At 40.3% G+C, this 23823-nt stretch overlaps 2 protein-coding genes across 4 annotated transcripts in view; one reads left to right on the plus strand and one right to left on the minus strand.

The window, feature by feature from the left end:
* The window catches only part of CSTPP1 (centriolar satellite-associated tubulin polyglutamylase complex regulator 1), a 178592-nt gene extending 178234 nt beyond the window's left edge, over positions 1 to 358 (minus strand). The window contains exon 1 of the mRNA XM_087883098.1: positions 295 to 358. Coding sequence (XP_087739224.1) covers positions 295 to 349 — 55 coding nt within the window. The 5' untranslated portion in view covers positions 350 to 358. The remainder of the gene's footprint in view (positions 1 to 294) is intronic.
* A 1902-nt stretch (positions 359 to 2260) lies between these two features.
* Positions 2261 to 23823, plus strand: part of LRP4 (LDL receptor related protein 4) — a 108016-nt gene continuing 86453 nt past the window's right edge. For 2 of the 3 annotated variants that reach the window (XM_034417488.3, XM_087883156.1), the window contains exon 1: positions 2495 to 2917. In XM_034417488.3, coding sequence (XP_034273379.1) covers positions 2821 to 2917 — 97 coding nt within the window. In that variant the 5' untranslated portion in view covers positions 2495 to 2820. Of the gene's footprint in view, positions 2918 to 23823 lie in introns of all 3 variants that reach the window. The other variant, XM_034417489.3, reaches the window with a different exon arrangement.

Raw genomic sequence — 23823 nt, forward strand, 5'->3', positions numbered from 1 at the left:
CTCCAGAACAGAATTCAGAAAGCACAAAGTAGGTTAAAGTGATGGTAACTGATATAAGGATGTCTGCTTTTCCCTAACAGAAGTGCTTTGTGTAATACCAAGCTAAACAAAATTGTCATTACTGCTACCCAACAGTCCTGGAGCTGGCAGAAAATGATTGCAATAGAAAATGTGCTGCCCTCATCCATATCCTGCAGAGACACAATGCCAGCAAATGGAGCTGTCTTTATATACAATGTGCAAGACAAGTTAAGGATAGGAAAATAAATTTCGCAGCTTTGTTGCTTTCCCTACCCATCCAACATCTCCAGTCAGCAGGAAAATATCCACCAGCCACTCTTCTTAACATGGGATGGAGCTGGGCTAGGAAAGGAAGAAAAAAAAGGCTTTGATAAGAGGGCTCAGCAGGATGGGTTTAATTTTCTCTGCTCTATTTTTACACAGGTGTTTCAAGGGGAGCCTAACTTCAGTTTACACAGGTGCAGAAATAGTAGCACTGTGAACTAGCACACAGAATTACTCCTATAGTCCATTGCAGCTTTCCCCCCTCACTGTCTTCTCTGAAGTGCTGCCGTAGATCTTAAAACTGAGCATCAGCTTTGAGATCTGGTAGGTGTAGAGGGGAACCTTTCTAAAAGATCCAGTCCTTCTCCCTACCAAACATGCAGGTAATCCTTGGCTTAGGACAGCAACTGGGATCAAAATTCTGATTTGGTCAAAAAGCATGACGTTACATGACCACTTTGCTTAGCACTGGCAATCCAGGCAGTTTCTGTTGCTGTCATTAAGTGAGGACTGTGAAGGTCCTTAACAATATCATGTGACCGTGACAGTAGAAGAGGCACTGAAACTGCATCCCAGGCAAGCAGGCCAGTGGGTAGACAGGCAGGTGCTGCAGGTGGCCACTGTGGAGTGTGGGTGGACGAGTGGTACAGAGCATGAGCTCTTTGGGAGAAAAAGAGCAGGAGCAGGAGTGATTTGCAATGTCCTACAGGCTTCCCCATTGACTTTGCTTTTGGGAAGCTGGCAGGGAAGCTCACAAATGGCGATCCCATGACCGTGGGATGCTGCAACTGTTATAATTGTGAGCCAGTTGCCAAGCATCCAAATTGTGGTCATGTGACTGCAGGGTGCTGTGATGGCCACAACTTCAAAGACCAGTCATAAGTCCCCCTTGTTCAGTGCTGTCACAACTTTGAACTGTCACTGAAGGAGTGGCTGTAACCTGTGAGCTACCTGTAATTGCTCTGGAAGGAGTGAGATACAACACCTTCAGGCAGTCAATAAGTGCTGGGCTGATCCCACCCTCTAGAGGTCACCAAATAGTTTGAGAAGCGCTTCAGAATGTACTACTGGCAAAACTACCATGGCTTGCTGCCTGCTTAAAGTGGAAAACGCTGGTATAGCTAAGAATATGCTGCCTCAGGAATAGATTGGGGATAAGATGAAGACAGCGTCATGTCAGAAAAAGAAATGTCTAGAGCTGTGGATAGGTCAAGCGGAAAAGGATCTTGGTCAATCATTACATAGGTTACAGTGAAAAAAGCCACAATTAAACAAGAGGCACAAAGCCAATGCTTCCTAGTTGGTGGGGTTTTTTTTGTTTTTTTTAAATTTGATTTATATGCCGCCCTTCTCTGGAGACTCAGGGCGGCTTACAATGTGCTAAGCAATAGCCTTCATTCTTTTGTATATTTATACAAAGTCAGCTTATTGCCCCCACAACTGGGTCCTCAATTTACCTACCTTAGAAAGGATGGAAGGCTGAGTCAACCTTGAGCCTTGGCGAGATTCGAACCTGCAGTAATTGCAGGCAGCTGGTCTTAATAACCAGCTTAATAACAGGGTGCCTTAGATCACTGTACTACCAAGGCTACCAAGGTTTAAGAACATGTTGAATTATTTTTGTTTTCCTTGGCAATATTTTATTGTCACAGTTCATTTTCAGCCCTACCTGGGATATTTTAGTCTTATCACATTGCTTACTTTATTCAGCTGATGATATGATCGCTTTGGAGTATGTTGAATGAATGAATGAATGAATGAATGAATGAATGAATGAATGAATGAATGAATCTGGCCAATTCTGTTCTGGGTCCTTGTTCTCAGGACAGAAGAAAAAGCAAACGGACCAGCGGAATGAAGGAGTTTAATTTCAGCTAATCGTTTCTTAGGACTGTGCAACTCGGGTATGTGGAAGTGCGCCGGAAGTAACTTGCCTTGGAGAGCGGCGATGCTGAAAGCCAGCAGCCTTTCTAACAAACGGCTCTGGGTTTGTAAGCGGGGCAGGTGGGAATCATCCGGCCGGATGAAGGTAGGATAGGCCAGGGAAGAAGAATCTGGCGGAGGGTCGGAAGGCGAGGCGGAGGCGCTCGGGTGCCTACCACGTTTTCGCCTGGAAAAGGTTGGGAAGCGCGCCAAGCTCTGGAGCAGCCACTGCCGCTGTGGGCGAGAAGCGAGGGCGGAGGTTGCCCCGGCGGGACTCCTCCTCCGAGGGCAGGGCCGGGGGCGGGCAGCTGGAGCGAGCCCCGATCTCGCCGTCGCTTCTGCAGCGCGGGGAGACGGAGCAAAGCAGCGGCCGCCGCGGCTGGACCCGAGAGAGCAACCCCGACGAGGCTTGAGACCAGTCCCGGCGCCTGGTGGCGGCGGGAGCCAAGTCGGCCGGCAGCCCCGGGAGGAGAGCGAAAGGCAGCCGCCAACCCCAACCCCGCAGCGCTCAACTTTTTTTCCCCCTTTTTTTCCTCCCGCTGAGGCTGCGAAGGAGGGAAAGAAGGCTCGCCAGGGCAAAGGCGAGAGCTGCGGCAGGGGTCGCTCGCCACCATGAGGCGGCTCGGGGCCGTCGGTCTCCGGTGGCCGCCGTTGTTGCTGCTGCTGCCGCTGCTGCTTCTGCGGTGGGAAGCCCCTCTCTACGTGCGAGGTAGGCGACTCTGAGGGGACACCCCTTTTTCCCGCGCTTCCAACCGCGGGGTGGCTGCAAAGATTGGGGACGGGGGGCGCGCGTGTGTCTTGGGGATCGGGATGGATGGAGGGGGGGGTCGCCTGGGACAATCTCCTCTGCCCCCCCCCTCCTCCTCTTCCCGGTGCGCGCAGGCGATGAGAGGCTCCGGGAGTTGGGTCCAATTTCTATGTTGGGCATCGTACTATTCCGCTGCCCGCCGGAGTTGGGTCCGGGCTGGCGGAAAAGAGATGTTCATGAGGTGGGGGTGGGGGGGGCACCCTCTGTTCTCGCTTGCAGGCCAGTTTTCTGGTGAAATCTCGGGTCTGATCAGTCACCCGCAACGCGCGGTGTCTGCCACCATCTCACACACACACACACACACACACACACACACAGACAGACAGACAGAGGCATGGGACGTCTGCAACTGCCTTGATCCGAGCTCAGCTGCTCCGACTCCCGGATAAATTCGTACCAGATAGCAAAATGTTGTACCCTGTTGGCTGAGTGCGTGGCTTGAGAAAACCCCGACTCACCACCTCATTTTAAAGTGGGCACCCATTCTGGGCTGTAATCCTGTGCGCGTTTACGGTACCCCTTTTTCCACGAAGGTTTCGTCCTGAGCGATCTCGCGGAGAAGTAGTCACCCTACTTGGTACCCCCCTCTTCCCCCCACCTCGGTGATCGTCGGGTCGATCCTTCTAAGGTCGTTCCTCCTTTTCCGTTTCTACCCGTGTCTCAGAATCTATACGTAAAGCCACCGGGAGAGGCGAAGCGCTCCATTTGAAGAGAATTGCGCGTCGGGCCAAAGGAGTTGAAGTTTCAGCACTTTTGCATGTGCTCAGGATCCTCCTTTCTAGTTCAGCAAAGTCAGGGGCTTCGCCGGTATCGAGACTGAATTGGGTCGCTCTCCCACCCGCCCCATTTCGAAAACTTTGTTCTCCTTTTGTACAAATAGACACACACACACACACACACACACACACACACACACACACACACACCCCAAAAAGGCGCAGGGGGCAAAGCTTTGATGAACTTTGATTAAAATTAAAAAAAAATTAAGCCTTCTCACGTGCGAGAGGGTGGAGCGGCGTCGGCGCTGCTAATTTGCAAGCGGTGGTTGAATGTTTGTGGCGCCAGCGCGCAGGGCATCCCCGCCGCACTAACTTAACTACCTGCTGCTGCTGCTGCTGCTTTTCTTCCCTACTTGGCATTGTCTTTGTCCCACCCGCTATACGTGCGCCTCGTTCCTGGTGGGGGTTGCGCTGCGTTTGGCTCGTAAGGCACGCATGCCGGATCTGCTCGGGCCGTTGATCCATTTTCCCCATCGCAGCCTTCAAAGCTTTCTACAGCCAAGCGGATTCCGACAAAGCCACAGCAAAGGAGGTCTCTTTCTTCCTTCAGGCGCCTTGAAGCGATTTTTCCTCCCCTAAAAGGCAGCCCGATCCTTTGATGCCTTGACACCCGCCTCCTTTTCTGATCTAATAAAGTTAGTCCCTTCCTATCTCTCTCTCTCTCTCTCCCTTCCTTCCTTCCTTCCTTCCTTCCTTCCTTCCTTCCTTCCTTCCTTCCTTCCTTCCTTCCTTTATGTCTTATTCTGTTCTGCGGATGAGTGAGAGAGACATATATTATGTATTTTATATTTTTAACTTGTTGTTTTATTGTTGTGAGCCGCCCTGAGCCCTCGGAGATAGGGCGGCATATAAATTTTATTAAATAAATAAATAAAATAAATGGTTGGATTAGATGCTGGAAGCTTGTGTGCGTGCAGGTTATTTCTAGCCTCTGTTGCATGTTAGGACAGCAGCCCCTTCTCAACAGGAATGCAGCTGCTTTCTCTGCTAGTTATGAACTCCTTAAAGGTACAGCTCTAATTCGGCGGATTTTGGCTCCCTCTCCTTTTTTAAAAGAACGATTTTGGCGCATGTTTTCTAAAAGAGGATTTAGTGTCGAAAATGCCTAGATGTTTACTCAGCTTCTCTGATTTTTTTTTTTGGCAGGGCTGTATTGAACAATTAGATTGGGAGGGGGGGAGAAACAGTAGTTTATAGATTATTATTGAACATGTTGCTTGTGCTTGGTGCTAAAAGAGGATTAATTAATACTAGTGGAAAGCAAAATGTACTAATTACTAATAGGCTGACAATTTTCTACAAAGGGTTCTCTGAAGAATGGCACAACGGTCTCTTCTAAGGTTTCTTTTGGTTTCCGTGTAATTTCATCCACCTGTCTTTCCAGATGCTGATTTATAGTTATAGGAAGTTTCTACTTTCAAAAGCTGGGCTCCCATCATTCTCGTGGATTGCCCTTCCCTGGGCAATCATCAGAAAAAAAATGACTTTAGAACTGAACCGTTCTTTTCTTATCAGAACCCGAGGAAGATTAATAGTTGGGAAGTATTGATTCAAAAGCCCAACTCTAAACTATGACTTTTTTTCTTTCTTTTTTTTTTTTTAAAGGAGTTTCACTATTAACGAATCTGAATCTGGGTGAAAAATTTAAAGGCCGGATCTTTCTCAAGCTAAGAGATTGGATAGGATTTTATTTTGGCTCTCACCCCAGGTGCTTCTATTTAATGTGTCCTGGGAGTTAATGACCCATCTAGGGATGCTTTGCTGTAAAGTACAGGTCATTTGTCATGCTTGCTTGTAAGTGGCAGCAGGTTGATGTCAGCCAGAACACTCTATGCCAGGGTGACTTAAGACAAGTAACCTTTGTGTCACAAGCCCTATTCTAGCATTATTTTTTTGAATCTTCCCCCTGCTACTGAAATACTGAAATTGCGACTTAAGTTTGGTCTATATTCAGGCTGTATGTATACCCCATATACACTCTCACTTCTACCCTAGAAAAGTCACCATGCTTTGCAGGCAATTTGCTCACTTTTCCTAGCCAAGCAACTGCCAGCCACAGAGTGAAGAAGACGCACAGTCTATCAATTGTCAAATCATTGACTAAGGGGCCAGAAGAATCCGTGTGTAAGAAAATTCGAAGGAAAAACAAAAGTGGAGTTTATATAAAGTCTGGGTCCTTGTAATCTTAAGCAATGACCCATCATCTCAACGAGCCTTTTCTCCTGCAGCTTTATGAGCTCTGGCTTACCCTTATGACCCTTGCAAGTAGGAAGGGTGGTGCCAATTGGAATTTATATAATATGGTAGCAGGAAACAATTGCTATAATCATATTGTTGGAAAGGGCTCTTCTAATTCCATATCTTGCCAGGACAAGGATTTTCAGAGTATCCCACACAGTCTATCCATCCATGGTTTGAAAATCTCCAGTAATGGAGCACCCATAATTTCAGGAGTCAGGGTGTTCTGCTGCCTTATAGCTCTCACAGTCAAGCAATTACCTCCTTTTTCGATTTCAATCTCAGCAAAGCTTCCATCTGGTGGTTCCTGTCCTATTCTTTGTGACAGCACTTCAAGTATTAGAGGACTACTATTATGTCTTCCTTTTAACTTTCTCTTCTTTATTCCCAGCTCTTTCAACCATCGTCCATAGGATTTAGCCTCTAAGCCCTTCACCATGGTTATTTGCATTCTTTTCATTCCACAGCATCCTTCTTGTATTTTGGCAACCAAAAACTAAATACAGTCCCAGGTGCTGTTTGATTTAACATAACGTAGAACAAAACTACCCGTTCCCATTATCTTGACATTATATCTCTGTTGTTGATGCAACCCAAGATTGCATTGACTCTTTTGGCAGGTACAGGATGGTCTGCCAGGATATCCAGATCCTTCACACAGATACAATTTCTGAGCCAGGTATCACCTATTTTGTACTTTATATTTGAGTTTTCCCCCTACTTACATGCAGAACCCTAGTATTTTTCACTACGAAACTGCATTTTGTTGCATAGGGCCCAATGTTCGAATCTATCAGATTCTTTTTGATCCCTGTGCCTAGAGGTACTACAAACCCCTCCCCCCAACTTTGTGTTGTCTGCAATGTGCTGGGCATCACTTCTATCCTTTCATCTAAGTATTTATGAATATTTTGAACAAAACTGGCCTAGGACAAAACCCCAACTGCAGAGGTCTCTCCAGGTAGACACAGTTTCATTAAGGATCACCTGAAAATCTCTCTAGCAGTGGTACTACAGGTATCCCACATGTTTCATTTTATCAAGAAAGTGTCTCTGCCCAACTTTACTGAAGTCAAGGTACACTATATCCGAAGCATTTCTGTCTAATTAATCTAGCCATTCTGTCAAAAAAAAAAAAATCCCACACAATCTATCGTAAACGATAGTAATGATCTTATTTCTTTCTAAATGCTTGCAAACGCACTGCTTGATTAACTTTTCTAACATTTTCCCAAGTAGTGACTTCAAGCTGATTGATCTGTCGTTGCATGGGTCCCCTTTTTATTCTTCTTCAATAGTCTGGCACTTCCCCTGTACTTCAGGAATTCTCCAAGAACCAGTTAGCACCCTGGGATGTTATCCATCTGGTCTCAGAGACTTGCATTTATTCCAAGAAGCTAAGTGTTCTTTCATAGTCCCTTGTCTATTTTGACCTACATTGCTCTTTTGCCCCACCCACCCTCCTTCTCCAGTGCACAGGTTGGATCACATTTTCCTTTTGTGAAAAGACAGCTGCAAAATAAGAATTTAGTGGTTCAGCCTTCTCCTTGTTATCCATCACTATCTTGCCATTTTCTCCAACCAGCAGACTGACCATTTCCTTGATGTTTCCCTTTTGTTTTGCTCATACTGTACACAGACAAGTACATTTTTGGTTATTTTTTTGCCACTCATTGAAAGCCTCAGCTCATTCTGAACTTTAGTGTTCCTCATCCCATCCTTACAGATTTGGGGTATACACTGCTCAAAAAAATAAAGGGAACACAAGCAGAAGACATCCGAGATCTGAATGAATGAAATAGTCTTATTAAATACTTTGTTCGTTACATACAGTAGTTTTTTGTTCCCTTTAGTTGTTTGAGCAGTGTATAAACTACTGTATGTAACGAACAAAGTATTTAATAAGGCTATTTCATTCATTCAGATCTCGGATGTCTTCTGCTTGTGTTCCCTTTATTTTGTTGAAATATATATATATATCCTAGAAGCATGAAGCTGAAAACACCAGCCTGAAGATGACGAATGAGACTTCGTCGAAACATCGCCAAGACACTTCCAATTTTATACGGGAGAAAACCTGAATATCCAAAGATATATATATGTGTGTGTGTGTGTATCTGTGTGTGTGTGTGTGTGTGTGTTTGTGTGTTTTTCCTCTAGCCAGGTTTTTCCTACGTAACTAAGGTTTTTCTGCAGCCCTAGCTCAGTGGAATCACATCCACTGCAGAAAAACCTTGGTTACGTAGGAAAAATCTGGCTAGAGGAAAAACACACATAAATCCTACGAAGTAAGAATATTGTTCATATATATATATGAACAAATATGCAGTAATATATAAACAAATATGAGATAACATCAATCATATTATAACATATATTATCTTCCATTATAGTATCGATTATATAACTGTCATGAATATTTACTCATCTGTTTTTCTTTCTCCTATAAACCATATTTCACCTAATTCCACTCCTCTAACTTCAATATCTGTCATCTAACCATTTATAGAATAGTTCCCATGTTATGAAATAGTCCGAATCGTCTTTTCCTTTAATTTTTAGGGTTAACCTTCTGCATGTTCCAGAATTTTTTTGATTATAATATTGTCTGCAGGGATTTCTGGGTTTTTCCAACATTGTGCACATGCAATCCTAGCTGCTTTTGTTATGTGCTCTTCTTTACATTTTTTTTTTAGATTTGCCCTTTTTTATTTCTTAATTTATCAGAGTTCTTTGCAAGCACAATTGCATCATCAGCTGCCTCCCAGTTTTCTTTCTGTTCGCCGTTGTTTGTTTTTGGGCCTTAATTATCTCGCTGTTTACAGTTAAGCAACTCTCCTGAAATTTTTTTCCCCCTTCAGAATTTCCATCCATGCAGTACTTCCTACTTTTTTTCCTTTAGCTTACTGAGGTCAGCTCTTTTGAAATGTAGAACATTAATCTGGCTACTTTTTGTTCTCCCTGTCTGCAGTATGGGGAATTCGAGGATCGCAGGATCGCTCTCTCCCAAAATTCATACTTCTAGTTTTTCAATCTGTTAATATGTCTCTTCCCCATTAGTAACTATGAAGTACCATATAACTGATCTCCTGCTTCCTTTATTCATCTATCTATCTATCTATCTATCTATCTATCTATCTATCTATCTATCTATCTATCTATCTATCTATCTGCTTGCTTGCTTGCTTGCTTGCTTGCTTGCTTGCTTGCTTGCTTGCTTGCTTGCTTGCTTGCTTATTTTGTCATGTTTGTGTAGTGTATATTAGAGGTGGAGACCAGGGGTGAAATCCAAAATTTTTCCCTATTGGTTCTGTGGGCGTGGCTTGGTGGGTATGGCAGGGGAAGGATATCAAAATCTCCATTTCCACCACACTCCAGGAGAAGGATACTGCAAAATCTCCATTCCCACCCCACACTGGGGCCAGCCAGAGGTGGTATTTGCCGGTTCTCCAAACTAGTCAAAATTTCCGCTACTGGTTCTCCAGAACCTGTTAGAACCTGCTGGATTTCACCCCTGGTGGAGACCCTTTGAGAGCTGTATGCAACAACATTTCATTTTAACATATGCCAATTAGTGTACATTCAAAGTGACAATAAAGTTATGCTAAGTCTAAGTTCTAAGTTCTAATTCATCATTTAGACAATGAACTTGTCTGCAAGCTAGAGCAAGGACCTGTTGGATTTCCCACTTGTCATAAGATTTGATTTGCAGTTGATATTGGAATAATCTCCCATTGGTGATTTCAATGGTGTGTTTTGACATTTCAGTCATCTGATTTGTGAAGATTTCATCTATATCATTGGTTTGTTGGGTAGCCTGCAGTACACACACAACAGTGTACTTTATTGTTTGTTTTCTCCTTAATATTCATCTAGATGCTTTTGACCGAGTTTTCATCCTTGATGTCATTAACTTTACAGAGACGTCCCCTTTCTATTTGTTAAAAAACAAAACAAAACCAAATTATAACCTTCCAGTGCTACATTGCAGTCTTGAGTTTCATCTCATGTGTTTATCATGTTGTACTCTACCTCTTGGCCTCTTTCAGTCTTAAATCCATGCAGTTTCTTCTCATTCTCTGAGGATGAGTCCTCTGCAGAGGCCATGATAGGTAAGAATTGATGCCTCTTTGTGAACACAACTGTGAAAGCAACTCTATATTATATTGTGATTCCACAACCATCTATGGGGAGGGGGGGTTAAAACAAAATCAATCTGCCACCTTGATTTTTTTTACTGAGCCTGCCTTGCGGAATACTGAGCATGCTTGCTTGGGACTAAATTACACTTACTTACAAATGGAAAGCTAGACTATGATTTCATGAACTAGGCGTCTAGATAGAAGAGTTGAATTTTAAGCATCTGCACTCTAATTTTCTGCTTTAAGCATCACACTAAGCCACGTTTTGCTTAAGAGTGGTTTGTTGAAAAAGCAATGATTGGCTAGTTTCGCATAACATATTCAGCCAAAATTAGACATACAAACACACAATATGGATTAACATAACAATCATTTAGGAATTTAATTTGTCTACTATAACATTTCTAGTCTCACTTGACGTTGAACAATGCGTCTACAGCATTTTACTTCTCATAGGAATTAGCAGTTCATTTAAGGTGCAAGAAAGCAGAGAGATGATTTTTAAAATATCCGTCTAACATGGCTCCTCCTGGAGGATTCAAAATCTGCAAATTGCCAGGCATATTATAATCTAATCCTACTTCCTTGGTACAAACATTAATCTCTCTCTCTCTCTCTCTCTCTCTCTCTCTCTCTCTCTCTCTCCCTCCCTCCCTTTCTCCCTCTCCTCTCCCCCTCCCTCCCTCTCCCTCTCTTTCTTAGAGAGAGGGAGAAGAGGGGCAGAGAGAGAGAAGGAATAGATATTGGTACACAGTATTGCTCTCACAGTTTTGCTCTCATTGTGCATATGTCCCTGCATCCATCATTGCGTTTTAGATCTGCTTCCTTTCTTAGGCAACCAGGCTCTGACAATAAATAGGACTAGGGTTAGTGTAAGTTTCAGTTTCATGTGGATATTTTGATCAACTGCAGTTTTTTTTCAAACCGGACAACTTTTAAGATGTGTGGACTTTAATTCTTAGAATTCTGGGAGTTGAGGTCCACACATCTTAACATTGCTCACTGTTCTATTGTATAACATTCTCATTAATCTTCAACTTGGATAATGACTGCCAATAAGGTTGAGGTCAAAATGGGATCACTAAATAACCGGAGGGATGTCCCTGTGTTTCCAAGCGAACTCAGATTTATTGAAATACAAAAACATAAAAGAATTAAATCTACCTGGCACCCCTTTCCTAATGAATCCTAAATACATATTGAGTCGGGTTAATCTACGAATGTATTCTTTTGCCAGTTATCCCAGAATGAATTTTCCAAGTCATATTATCTAAATTATTTTAATGACAGGCAGTGATTATGGGACTTTTCAGAGCCAATTAATATGATGTACTCAGTTAAGATGTTTTGGCCACTTACAAAAATTTATTCTACTGATGCTTGGAGGCTGTTTTTATATGCACTAGCACTAATGATGTTTCACTACTGAAGCTTAATGCAAATTACACCTTACCATGCTGTGTGAACACAGCTGTTGTGTTGCCAATTGTGTAGTCTATGAAAGTTTTTTTTAAAAAAAAAAATCTGAGGCTCAAATTTCTCATTTATTTTCTTACAGGATTATTTTTACTTATGCTACTTCAGATATTGAAGCTGTTCAATAGTTTGTTGGTTTGGGATGAATATTCTGAAAATATTTAGAAATTGCTTCTATAAGTAAAATTTACTGTGTCTAGGAACAATATTAGTTCTGTGTAAAGGAGTGCTTTGGATAAGTAAACCCTTGAAATCTTAAAGCACTTTTAGTCTCGGTCTACAAGGATGTCTTTAGGTCAGCATGATTTCAGTTACAGCTTTAAAAGGCAAAACGTAGCAAATTCCAAGTCATATTTTTCCTGTACCATGAATTTTAAGGGTTTAAATATCCTGTTTTTATGGCCAGTAAGCACCACTCACAGACAGCTGTAATACTTACAATCAATACAACAACATTTATAAACATTTCAGATGCTTCGTTGTATTGGAAGATCGTTTGATATCTGGGGAGAACCAACAAGAGAGTTAGTAATATAGTGTCAAAGCAAGTAGTAAGTAGTAGATTTAATTAGCTTCAACACATTAAAACTGCAGGTTAATTATATATGTTTTCTTTCTTCAGTAAATTGCATTCTTCCATAATAGTGCAGTTTAACCCCTCAGGAACTTTGTTAGTTTGTGCTGCCTTGCTTTGCAGATGTAAAAAAAAAAAATGGGGGCAGAAATGATACAGAACCCAAAACTGCATAATTTGGAACCTTTCAAACATGCTAAGTTACTAAATTCCCAGGATCATCAGCCTATTCAGCTAAAAGCCTTGGGGGCAGCAGACTGATTAAAGCAGCAGTGTAATGCATGCTCTGCTGTTTTTCTTACAAGCATCACATGTACACCCAAAGGGGCAGAACTTGCAATTTGCTGCTGGTGTCATTCTGTCCAAAAGTGCAAGATCCTGTGGTTGCTACTGTGCTAGGAATAGTGGGATTAAAATTCTAAATTATGCAGATTGTTTGAAAGATTTTTTTTTTAAAGAGAGCCAATTTGTTCTGGTGGTTTAGTCACTAGGCTAGAAACCAGGAGATTGTGAGTTCTTCTCCCACCTGTGTCATGAAAGCCGGATGGGTGATTTGGGCAGTCACTCTCAGCCCACAATGGCAGGCTTGAGTGACAAGCTGCTCAGTCAACTCCTGTCAGTAATTAATGGATTAACACTTGATTGATTCCTCCCCCTCCACCCCAAAAAAACCCCCCAAATTGTTCACTTGTGGGAAAATAATAGGAAGAAAATAAATAAAATAATGAAAGGTTATTTTTAATGTACCGCTAGTGATAGATGTGGAAAAGATGATACAGTAATACAGGAAGTCTTCGACTTACAACAGTTCATTTACTGACCGTTAAAAGTTACAATGGCACTGAAATATTGTAACTTATGACCGTTTTTCATAGTTACAACCTTTTGTAGCATCCCCATGATCATATGATCAAAATTCAGATGCTTGGAAACTGAGTCATATTTAGGACCGTTGAAATGTCCCAGGGTCATGTGATCATCTTTTGCGAGCTTCTGACAAGCAAAGTCAATGGATCAACCAGATTCACTTAACAACCGTGTTACTATCTTAACAACTTCAGTGATGCACTTAACAACGGTGGCAAGAAAAGTCGTAAAATGGGGCAAAACTCGCTTTAAAAAGTCTCACTTAACAGAAATTTTGGGCTCAATTGTGGTTGTAAGTTGAGGACTACCTGTAGTTTACAAACTTTGAGCTTCTACATATATACACCGAAAGGCTTACCAGTGTTTTAGTCATTCAGTGCAATTAATTTGGGATGTTTTGTTTATGAGAAAATAAAATCCCATCTGTAACTGGTTAGGGCAATCTTGGTCAACTTGTTCCCCAGATATGGCAGAGTCCGATTATTCTCATACCACTCTCTGTTTTGTTGTTCTTGATATGCATTATATATTAAGAGAAGCAGGTTGGGAAAATTATGCTATAGAGAGGCAAGGATCATTTGAGCAGATTACATTTGTTTTAATACTTTATGGGTACTGAACTGGGAAAGATAGTCTTAATTGACACAGATCTGAGATATAATCTGGTAAACCCTTTTTTCTTTTTCTGAAATATAAACTTTAGGAAAACAAACTTAACGGAAATTATATAGCAGAACTAAAATTGTGGTATTGTAATCTGACACATTGCTATGTTTTCAAAGTGAGTTAAAGTAGATTTTACTAATATATACTTCTCTGAGACCCTATATTATTGTGTTATATTCATTATCATGGCAGTTTTTAAATTCTTTTTTGTGCTGCTGTGCAAAAGTTTTATACAGAGAAGCTTGACTGGTTGATGCCTTTTTTGAGGTTTGGAAGTGGTATTTTGGATTGACTGTTTGTTTTCTCTGCCCGGTCATTTATAAAGTATAATTTTCACATTGCTTCAAGTCCAAACAAGCGCTAGAAGTTTGAGAAGCAGATTTGCAAAATGTATGTTTTATTGGGATTGTCAAAGCACCCAACATACAGTTAGTGTTCATAATAAACAGCATTTCCAGCATTGTGGGCTCAGACATGGTGGAGCGGTTTTAAAAGGCTGATTAATATTTTGTTTTGATTTAGTGAAGAAAAGGTAGGGGTAAATCCATCCTTATGTTCCTCAAGCATTTAGGAATTTCTTCTAGGAGAGAAATTAAGTTGCTTACAATGTTAAATAGAATTGCACTGGCTACCAGAAACTGTAGTTAAGAAACCCTTCTGTCTTTTTACTGTTTATATTATAGCTACACAGATAGTTGACAGTGGTAAAAAAGGTAATTACAATGTTCCAGGTGAGGAAGAAGCTTCTGTAGCTTCAAAGAAATATGGTCAAAACAGAGCTTGCTTTTTTTTTTTTTAAAGAAAAATATTCATTTCTGGAATATGATTCTTTTTTTAAAAGAAGATACTCTCCTTTAAGGTCTCTTTAGACTGGTATTCTTTTGTCTTGTGTATGTTCACATTGCATTAATTGGAATACCATATTTAATATCCATCTGTCTGCATTTTACATATATCTTGATAGAGAACACTAATAGTAGCTATTGCCCATGAAGTTAACACGACTAAAAAGATTCAGTTTTTAGCACTGGGTTTGTGGTATCTTTGACTCATTGACACAGTTGTTATGTTGGGTTTTGACCTTCAAAGGGTTTTCAGTCACTATATTTCCCAAAGACCAAATAGGTAGTAATCATCCCCACATCTTCCTTTAGACCAATGTTTAGTAATATAAAAAGCAATGTGGTATTTTCTGTTTGCCTGTTTGTTTGAATGTAAGTTTTGTACTTTTTCCAGTGCTTTTGCACAGCATTTGCCATATTATGGTAACAGTCTGTTTTGTAATTGCGGCTTCGGACTGTGGTGGATTGTGTATCATTCTTTGATGACTGAATTGCATGTGACAAATGCAGCAATTCTAGTGCCAGCCAATTGTTTTGAAATGAATGAGTTTTGTTCTGTTGGACTGTAATATTTGTGAATTCAACCAATACAAAAAGGGTAAGTGTTTTAGTTTTCTAGTTTGTGTTGGACTTGATTCAATTCACCTCACATATTTTTAGATGGTACAGTTTAAGGAGATGTCATATTGATCCACTCATATTGGATAACTTCTGTTTAATCTCCAATCTTTCATCTGGAGGAACACTTTGAAATAGGCAATAAGTTTCCAGGTTCAGAGAATCCTATTAGAGTGTACTGTATTTGGTTTTGTTGGACCTTTCAGAAGCATTTGATATCATCAAACATGCTATGCTGATGAATTGATTGTGGGGATTGAGAGTAAGAGGCACAATTCTGTAATATTAGTCAGAGGGTGGAGGAAAGAGCAGTTGGCTTGGCTCCATCAATGTGGGGTTCCTCAGGGCTCAGTTCTCTCCCACATTCTCTTTATATCTCCATGAGACTGCTGGAAGAGATTATTTGTTGGTTTTGGAATTAGGTATTGTCAGGAGACTGATGATACGTAACTATATATCACCACCACCACAGGAAGGGCTAGGAATTCTCCAGGGTCCTGAGGCTGCAAGTAGTTGGTTGGGTCAAACAAACAAACTCAGATAAAATCCTTAAAGGTGGAGCTGCTGTGTGTAGGCAAACAATATCATTTGATCTTGATCCCTAAGTTGACTCTGGGTAGACTTGCACTTTCCTTAATGAGTATATCAGTGACTTGAGAGTCCTTCTGGACTTGCAACTACTGTTCAAGCAACAGGTAGAAACCTTGGCCCTGAAGGCCTTTGCCCAACTTTGGCTGGTGTGTCAGTTGTGGGCATTTTGAATCAGAATGTTCTTGCAGCAGTGACTCACACCTTCATCACCTGGAAGTAAGACTCTGCAGTACAATTTACATGGGGTGGCCCCTGAAGCATGCTCAAAACCTTCTGCGAGTCTAAAATACAATGACTCAACTGCTGACTAAAAGAGTGGCATTTTGCAAAGCTATGGAAACCATTCTATTTTGACTGGCTTTGAGTACACCAAGTTGCTTGCATAGGGCTTATATTTATTTGTGGCTTATTTTCTTTGTAAACCATCCTGAGTCATGAGCAGTTAGGGACTGTAGAAATTTTGTCATTAAGTAAATACATAAAACTCATTGTTCTGTGAATAATGTTATGACAACAAAGTTTTGTTACCTGACTTGAAATTGAGTGCCCATTACAAAATAATTTACATAGATAGCCATTGCTTGAAAGTTGTATTGAACAATGCCAGATATCAGTATTATTTTTTAAAAAAAGATTGGCAATTCTTTTGCAACTTCATTTCAGCCTAGTGAAACATAAAATTTCAGTAGGCTTAATGATCTTTCATGCATGTTTGTTTTTGCATTCTGAAGTTATGGTTTTCCTGTTTATGTATCTAGCTAGGTTCTTTCTTAGCTTGCTGATCCTGGATGCTAATTTATACTGTGCTAATAGTCCAACTTCTACATGATGCCATCTCAATGCAGTTGGCAGTGATCTCTTCTTCCATTCATGCATCTCTTTCTTGCATGTGCAGCTGAAATTCATGTGGCCAAGCTAAAGTGTTAGGTTTTTCAAAAATGTACATTTTAACTTTAAAGTACAAGATACAGTACATTATTTGGAAAGAAAATGTGCATCTTTCCGGAAACAGCCATTAACACTTGAAATCGAAAGGTATTGTGAAATTACTCTGTCTTTTCCTCCATACGCATTTTTCCTGGTATTAAAAAAAAGTTACAAAAAGTAATAAGGAAACCTGAGAGTTTATAAAAGGAAAATGTTATCAGATCCCAATAATAATTACAATAAGGCAGGATGATTGAAAAACCTCACCTCAAAGCACTTATTGAGAAGGCAAAAGGTAATTAAATTGGCAAGGATGATCAGCCCTGTTGGTTTTGTGTGACATTGGAGGGAACTGTGGTTATATAAAGTTGACCAGAGAAGCACTTCCACACATAGAGCAAAATTGAAGATGTAGAACAATCATATCCAAAGCTCTGTGCAGCTCTGTGGGAAAAAAATAGTGGGGTGATGGAGATTACACAGGTAGACTTTGATTTAGAACCACAATTGGGACCAGAACTTGCACTGTTAAACGAATCTCATCTGATTTTACAACCTTTTTTGAAGTGGTTAAGTGACTCATGCAATCATTAAGCAATTCCAGCTTTCCCCATTGATTTCCTTTATCAGAGCTGGCTGGGAAAGTCACAAATGACAATCGTGCAACTCCAGGACACTGCAACTGTCGTAGTTTCATGCTGGTTTCCAAACACCTGAATTTTGATCAAGTGACACCAGGGCAACATTGCAACAGTCGTAAATGCAAGGATTTGTTGTAAATCACTTTTTTTTCCAGCACCATCATAACTTTCAACAGTCACTAAAGAAATGTCGTAAATTGAGGACTACCTGTAAAATGGCTTCAGCAGAGTTTAGTTGTCTCCAAACATGGGAAATCTGAAATGGAAATGGAAATGTAATATCTAATATGATTGTGCCCAGCTGGGTAGTACCATTTAGCTGGTCTAATTTATCCTGTGTAAATTTTGATTACATTCATGACAATTTATTTGCACATTTTAATCTGGGAAGCACAGTATATCCAAAAATTGCATTTTGGTGTACACACTTTTATAGGAACTGAGAATCAGATTGGTTCATAATACCTTTCAAGCAGGGGTGAAATCTACTTACCTTCCTTACCAGTTCGGAAGCACACGTGCCACATTAAAACCAGGAAGTAATGACACCCGGGCGGCAATCACTACCGGATTGCCGAACCACAGGGAAAAATCGCTACCGGATTGGGCAATCCGGTCCGATCCGGGAGCATTTTCAAGCCAAAGGAAGTTTTCCAACTTCCCTAGAGATCAGGAATGAGACTGTGATCAAAATCCTTCTACTGTATTAATTATTAACACACTGCTTTTTATCAAGCAAGGTTATGTTTTTAATCTCTTTTCTCATATTTGTTGACAGCTTCTTCCTATTTATGCTATTGCTGCATTTTGGCAGTATTTTTTTTAAACTACAAATCCCATTTATGTTTGAGGCATCGGTGAAGCAGGGATTTGCAACCAAACTTTTTTTTTCCTTGTTAAAAAAAATTGCCGCTCCTTTATGATACCTGTTATGTCTGTTTCACCCTGTTAAATCTGTGCTGTTAACCATTAGAACAAACTGTTGTTTTCTCCTGTTTAAAGAGAACTCTCTAAATTCTCAAAGTAGCCATCAAAATACCACATGTCAAAACAGGGGTCTCCACTCTCCAACCTTAGCAACTTTAAGACTTGTAGACTTCAACTCCCAGAATTCCTCAGCCAGCTGGCTGAGAAGTTCTGGGAGTTGAAGTCCACAAATCTTAAAGTTGCTAAGGTTGGAGACCCCTGTGTCAAAATACCACATGCAACTGTTCCAGTTAAATGTTTGATATGACCTTTTCAGACTTGTGGCCATTTGTGAGTTGGAAGAGAGGTTAGTGCAGAAAGATTATAGGTTGGGTTCATATAAATGTTCTGATTTGAATCCTTTATTTTTATTCTCTGGGATAGATGTGAATTAAGCAGATCCAAAGCTGGCTGCAGAAAAACACTGGGAGAAATATTTCCCCTCCAACCATGAGGCAAAGTGCTGTTGGTTTAGCACCTGAAGTATATTTCTACATGTTTTTCCAGGAACACCAAAATAATATCTTCTTCAACTTTTTGCTCTTTTCATGCAATGAACCAGATAGGGAGTAAAAGTGTGTGTGTGTGTGTGTGTGTGTGTGTGTGTGTGTGTGTGTGTGTGTGTGATGGGGGGAGGGGATTTAGGGTTGGGGTTGTGGGGGAGAATAAACCCATCATTGCTGAAAGACCCATCTATCTTCCACACTTCTTCTTATGCCTGTGCTCTCCTCCACTCCACTTGAAAGGGCAAAATGCTTTTGGCAGGAAATCTACTTTTGCCCATTGGTCTGCCAAATTGTTCCGTTTCTTTTAAATCTTTGCCTCTTTCTGAGTTCTCCTCTTCAAAGTTAAATTGGTCTTGGCCAGTTCCTGTCTACTTAGTGTGTGTTTGAGGTCATGGGAACTTTGTTCTTGTTGGTGTAGATAAATCTGTGCGTAGCGGGATATTTTTTTATGGGTGATGTGCACAAAACGTTTAAAAATTACTTGGAAACAGCAATAATTCTACAAGTTCATCTTGATGTATCTAGCAGAGGGCAGGCATTCTAGCACTTTGAGTGTCTTATATATTCAGCTGCTTCCGTCTTTCTGTCTTGGCATAAAAGTGACAAGTTTGAGAATTCATGTAGCAGAAAAGTTCAAAGACAAAGAAGTGCTTAAAAAAAGATGTGTTTGTATGGATGGGAGGAGGAGGAAGGGGACAGGACCAAAAACCAAGCTAGGAAGTATAGTAGTGTGAAGCCTCAAGAAGAAGATGAAAATCTTTGGTTTGAATGACATCTGGAAGAAAGGCATACTGAAGTGCTGATGTGGGACATAAAGCAGTCATTGAGGAGAAAGATGGAGATATTTTAGTTCTTGTAATGGAATTTTAATTGTGGGGTAATGAAATCTGGAAACATTGTGTCAACAGAGAAACTGTATATGTATATTATTTGTATATTAATAATATATTAATACTAGTATGTTAATGATAATATATTATTATATTATCAAGCAAAGTTTCCTGCTTGAGCATGGGGTCTGGCTAGAAGATCTCCAAGCTCCTTTTCAACTCTGCTATTCTGTTAACTCTGTTATTTGCATGGTAACTGGGTAACAGAGCATTCTGTATAAGGATTTCTTAATACTGACAGTACAGGTTGTCCTATAGAAAGCTGGGGAAACAGGGAAAAAGAGAAATTACAATGGGTTGCAGGGTACCTGAAGAGAGAAAGGAACTGGCATATTCAGTGTGCAAGAAAATAATTGCTGCACTAGCTGGGTTGAACCTTCCTGTATATCTACAGTAATTTTGCATTATGTTTTCCAGGTATTTAAAATTGTTGGTAACATAAAATGTCACACCTGCCTATTTTAATTAGCGAGGCAGGGCAGGAGAATTACTGTTTCAAATAAGTTATGTATTTAATTTTGGATACATGCTCACCTACATTTTCCGTTTGTTTGCAAAAATATAAAACCACATTTAAGTGTTCTTCTTTTCCCACCAGTTTTCTGCCTGTAGGTAATTGTATTTAGCCTCAGAGAAAAATACATATGGAATGGGAGAAAAACACCATTGCTCAAAATGGAGGAAAATAAACCCACAACAAAAAATTACAAAGCAAAACGTAAAGGATTGGAGCAGTTACTGAGTTGTCAGATATGAAAAAATGTACGTTGTGCATGAATTCATTTTGTCCCTACTGCATATCTAAATTATTTCCTACAAAATACTAGATGGTATGCATTAGGGATGTATATGCTTTGAAAATGATCTGGAAGGATACTTGCTGTGTTCTTTATTTTTTTTCTGGTTTTCAGCTGAGCCTGAAGAAAAACATAGCTGATTTAATGAGTAGACTAATTAAAGGATTTCATTAAAGAAGCCCTGTCTTTTCAGGCTCAGACATTAGCCTCATAACTGACATGACTATTTCAAAAAGAATTCAGGCTTCCTCATGAAGTAAAGCCCCCTTTCAATAATTTTTAAAGAATGCAGAGCTCATATATACGAATTTGGGAGCAATATGTCACACACTTATACCCATATATTTGAATTAACTTTGAGCTTTGTGCTAGAATGGTATTATTTTTGTGAGTCTTCTACTAAAGAATAAAGAGAAGTCACTTTAGTGAAAGGATAATGATCATATGTGAATATATAATATTTCCACATTTATAAGAATAGAATGTTTGACAAGTATCTTGATCCATGTCTCATTATACTGAGATGTCTACTCATAGAGCTGGATATAAAATGTATGCAATCTAATCTCAATGCCAGCTTTGTAGTGTCAATCTAAAAATTATCCAAATAATTGGGAATGCATTCTTCTAGAGATGTGCAAAATTTGTTGATCTTGGAGAATTTTCTTTGGGAAACTATTTAAATAACCCTGTAATGGCATTGTCTGGGAGGGAATGAAATATTCCAGATAACTTTGGTTTTTGGAGTGGTAACTCTAGCACATCCCTGATTTTTTTCATTTGTTATATATATAAGTAGCTGTAGATAGAGGAAATCCAATTGGGAGAAATGCTCAAATCTTTTTTTCCCATCCTGTTTTTTCCCTTCTCCTAGATATTAATAAGCACATTAGGAAAAAAAGTAATAAACAAATAAAATATGACATCTGTAAACAACAAGTATACCAGGGGTGAAATCTAGCAGGTTCTGACAGCTTCTGGAGAATCGGTAGCGTAAATTTTGAGCAGTTCGGAGAACAGGTAGTGTAAATTTTGAGTAGTTTGGAGAACTGGCAAATACCACCTCTGACTGGCCCCAGAGTGGGGTGGGAATGGAGATTTTGCAATATCCTTCCCCCAGGAGTGGGGTGGGAATGGGGATTTTGTAGTATCCTTCCCCTGGAGTGGGGAGGGAATGGAGATTTTGCAGTATCCTTCCCTGCCCTGCCCACCAAGCCATGTCCATCAAGCCACACCACACCATGTTCACCAAGCCACGCCCACAGAACCAGTAGTAAAAAAAATTGGATTTCACCACTGAAGTATACATACATATACACATTCTCTTTGTACCTTCCTCTGGTATGTTGATATAAATTTTTAAAGTGGTTGGGCTATCTGATTTTCTTTCTGCTATACAATGAATTGGATGAAAGGTATAAGGATTAGAATGATAAATTTGCACTGCCTGAGCATTTCTATGAACTAATGAAATTAGTCTAAAGCTGTAGATGAAATGCCATGCACTTTGCAACTTACCCTCCTCTGCATACTACAACTCTTTTTGTGAATCATTTTCAAAGCATACTCAGCTACCCCAAAAGTGCAGTTCTGGAATTTCCAAGAATACATTTGACATAATTAGCAAGCCATTGACCCAGAGGTATTTCCGAATGGTTTGGCTTTGTCTTAACTGTGCACTTAGACTATTGCAGGGAATGTAGTATCTTGGATGATTATTTAATTACTTTGTGTACTTGAAATGAAACATTCAACTCCACCCACATCTTACCTGTGGAAACTGCCACACCAGAATTTCTCATCGTCCCTTACTACTAGACAAAACCTATTGCATACTTCCTTATCTGCAGACGGTTCAGTTGTGGTTTGATCATGTAAACAGATTACAGTGAATTAGAGCAACTGGGCTTGTTACATTACAGCACATTAATCATGTAAATAAGCTCCTTAGATAGATGGAAAGTCTGACAAATAGGACTAACTCAGCAAGTAATGGGGATGCTTATTTCAAGCCAACTCCTGGATGTCTAGAACTCTTAAAGACTGTTTTGAAGCATTCACTGTGCAGATTATTCAGAAGTTGAAGTAGATTTCAGGGACCACTGGCTGACACTCAGACCCTTTGATCTGCCTGACTGAATGAATGGACAAAAGCACTATGAGAAGCACACTTTTCCCATCCCCTAATTCTTGCTGCCTTTGAGATTGGTGCCCTCTCTTTTTGTTTCGATTGGGTGTTTGTTGGCGATGGGCAATAGCTGTGAGGTAGTTTCTAGGTAAGGAAGGAAACTTTCAAAGGAATTTGACTTCTCAGGGAACTAGTGGAACTTTTTTGTGGGAAGGGAGGGTGGAATTGTATTTGATAGAGAATTCTCTCTGGGATAGAAAGATAGAGCACGAACTTAATGAATGAATAAATGATCTGATTAAGAACAGTCAATAGGTTCTCAAATTCAAGAAAGCTCTTCCTCTTAGAGCAGTGGTTCTCAACCTTGGGTCGGGACCCCTTTGGGAGTCGAACGACCCTTTCACAGGGGTCGCCTAAGACCATCGGAAAACACATATTTTCAATGGTTTTAGGAATAATTTTATAGTTGGGGGTCACCACAACATGAGGTACAGTATTAAAGGGCTGCAGCATTAGGAAGGTTGAGAACCACTGTCTTACGAGGGAAAAATGGCAGCAATCTTATTAGAAAGATTGAAAGAGAAAAATTGAAAATTGAATTGAAACAAATTCTACTGAAAGAATTGATGATTGCAAACCTGCTAAAACCAAGTACAGTAAAACAGTATCTAGAACCAACCAGAAAGACGTGGAAGTCCTCACAAGACCAGGCTTCATATCCTGAGAAACAGAACCAGGATTTTCTGTCTTCAGGACTATCGAACATAAAACAAAGGTCTGCTTTTAAGACTATGCTTCCTTAAGAGATTAGAGGAATGTGGGCCAAAAGGTGGTCCTACTACATTATAAAATATGCTGCCCACAGGTGTGCACTTGGTTCATTCAATCTTGGCATTCAGGAAGACACTGCGAATCTTTTTTGGTTAAATACCACATCTGGTGGTGGCTTTTGAACAGCCACAATGGATTTAGGTATGGGTCCTGATTGCAATTGTAACCTTTTTTTAAATAATACATTTGGAAGGAATGAAGGCCACCAGGGAGTGCTTGGTGCCTTGAGTGGGTGAGAGAGAGAGAGAGAGAGACAGATATATATATATATATATATATATATTGGTGTGAAGGTCTGCAAGAGATAAACCATATCGGGTTTCACATG

Source organism: Pantherophis guttatus, chromosome 1 (genome assembly GCF_059756535.1).
Source record: "Pantherophis guttatus breed Tessera chromosome 1, ASM5975653v1, whole genome shotgun sequence".
Taxonomy (NCBI): domain Eukaryota; kingdom Metazoa; phylum Chordata; class Lepidosauria; order Squamata; family Colubridae; genus Pantherophis; species Pantherophis guttatus.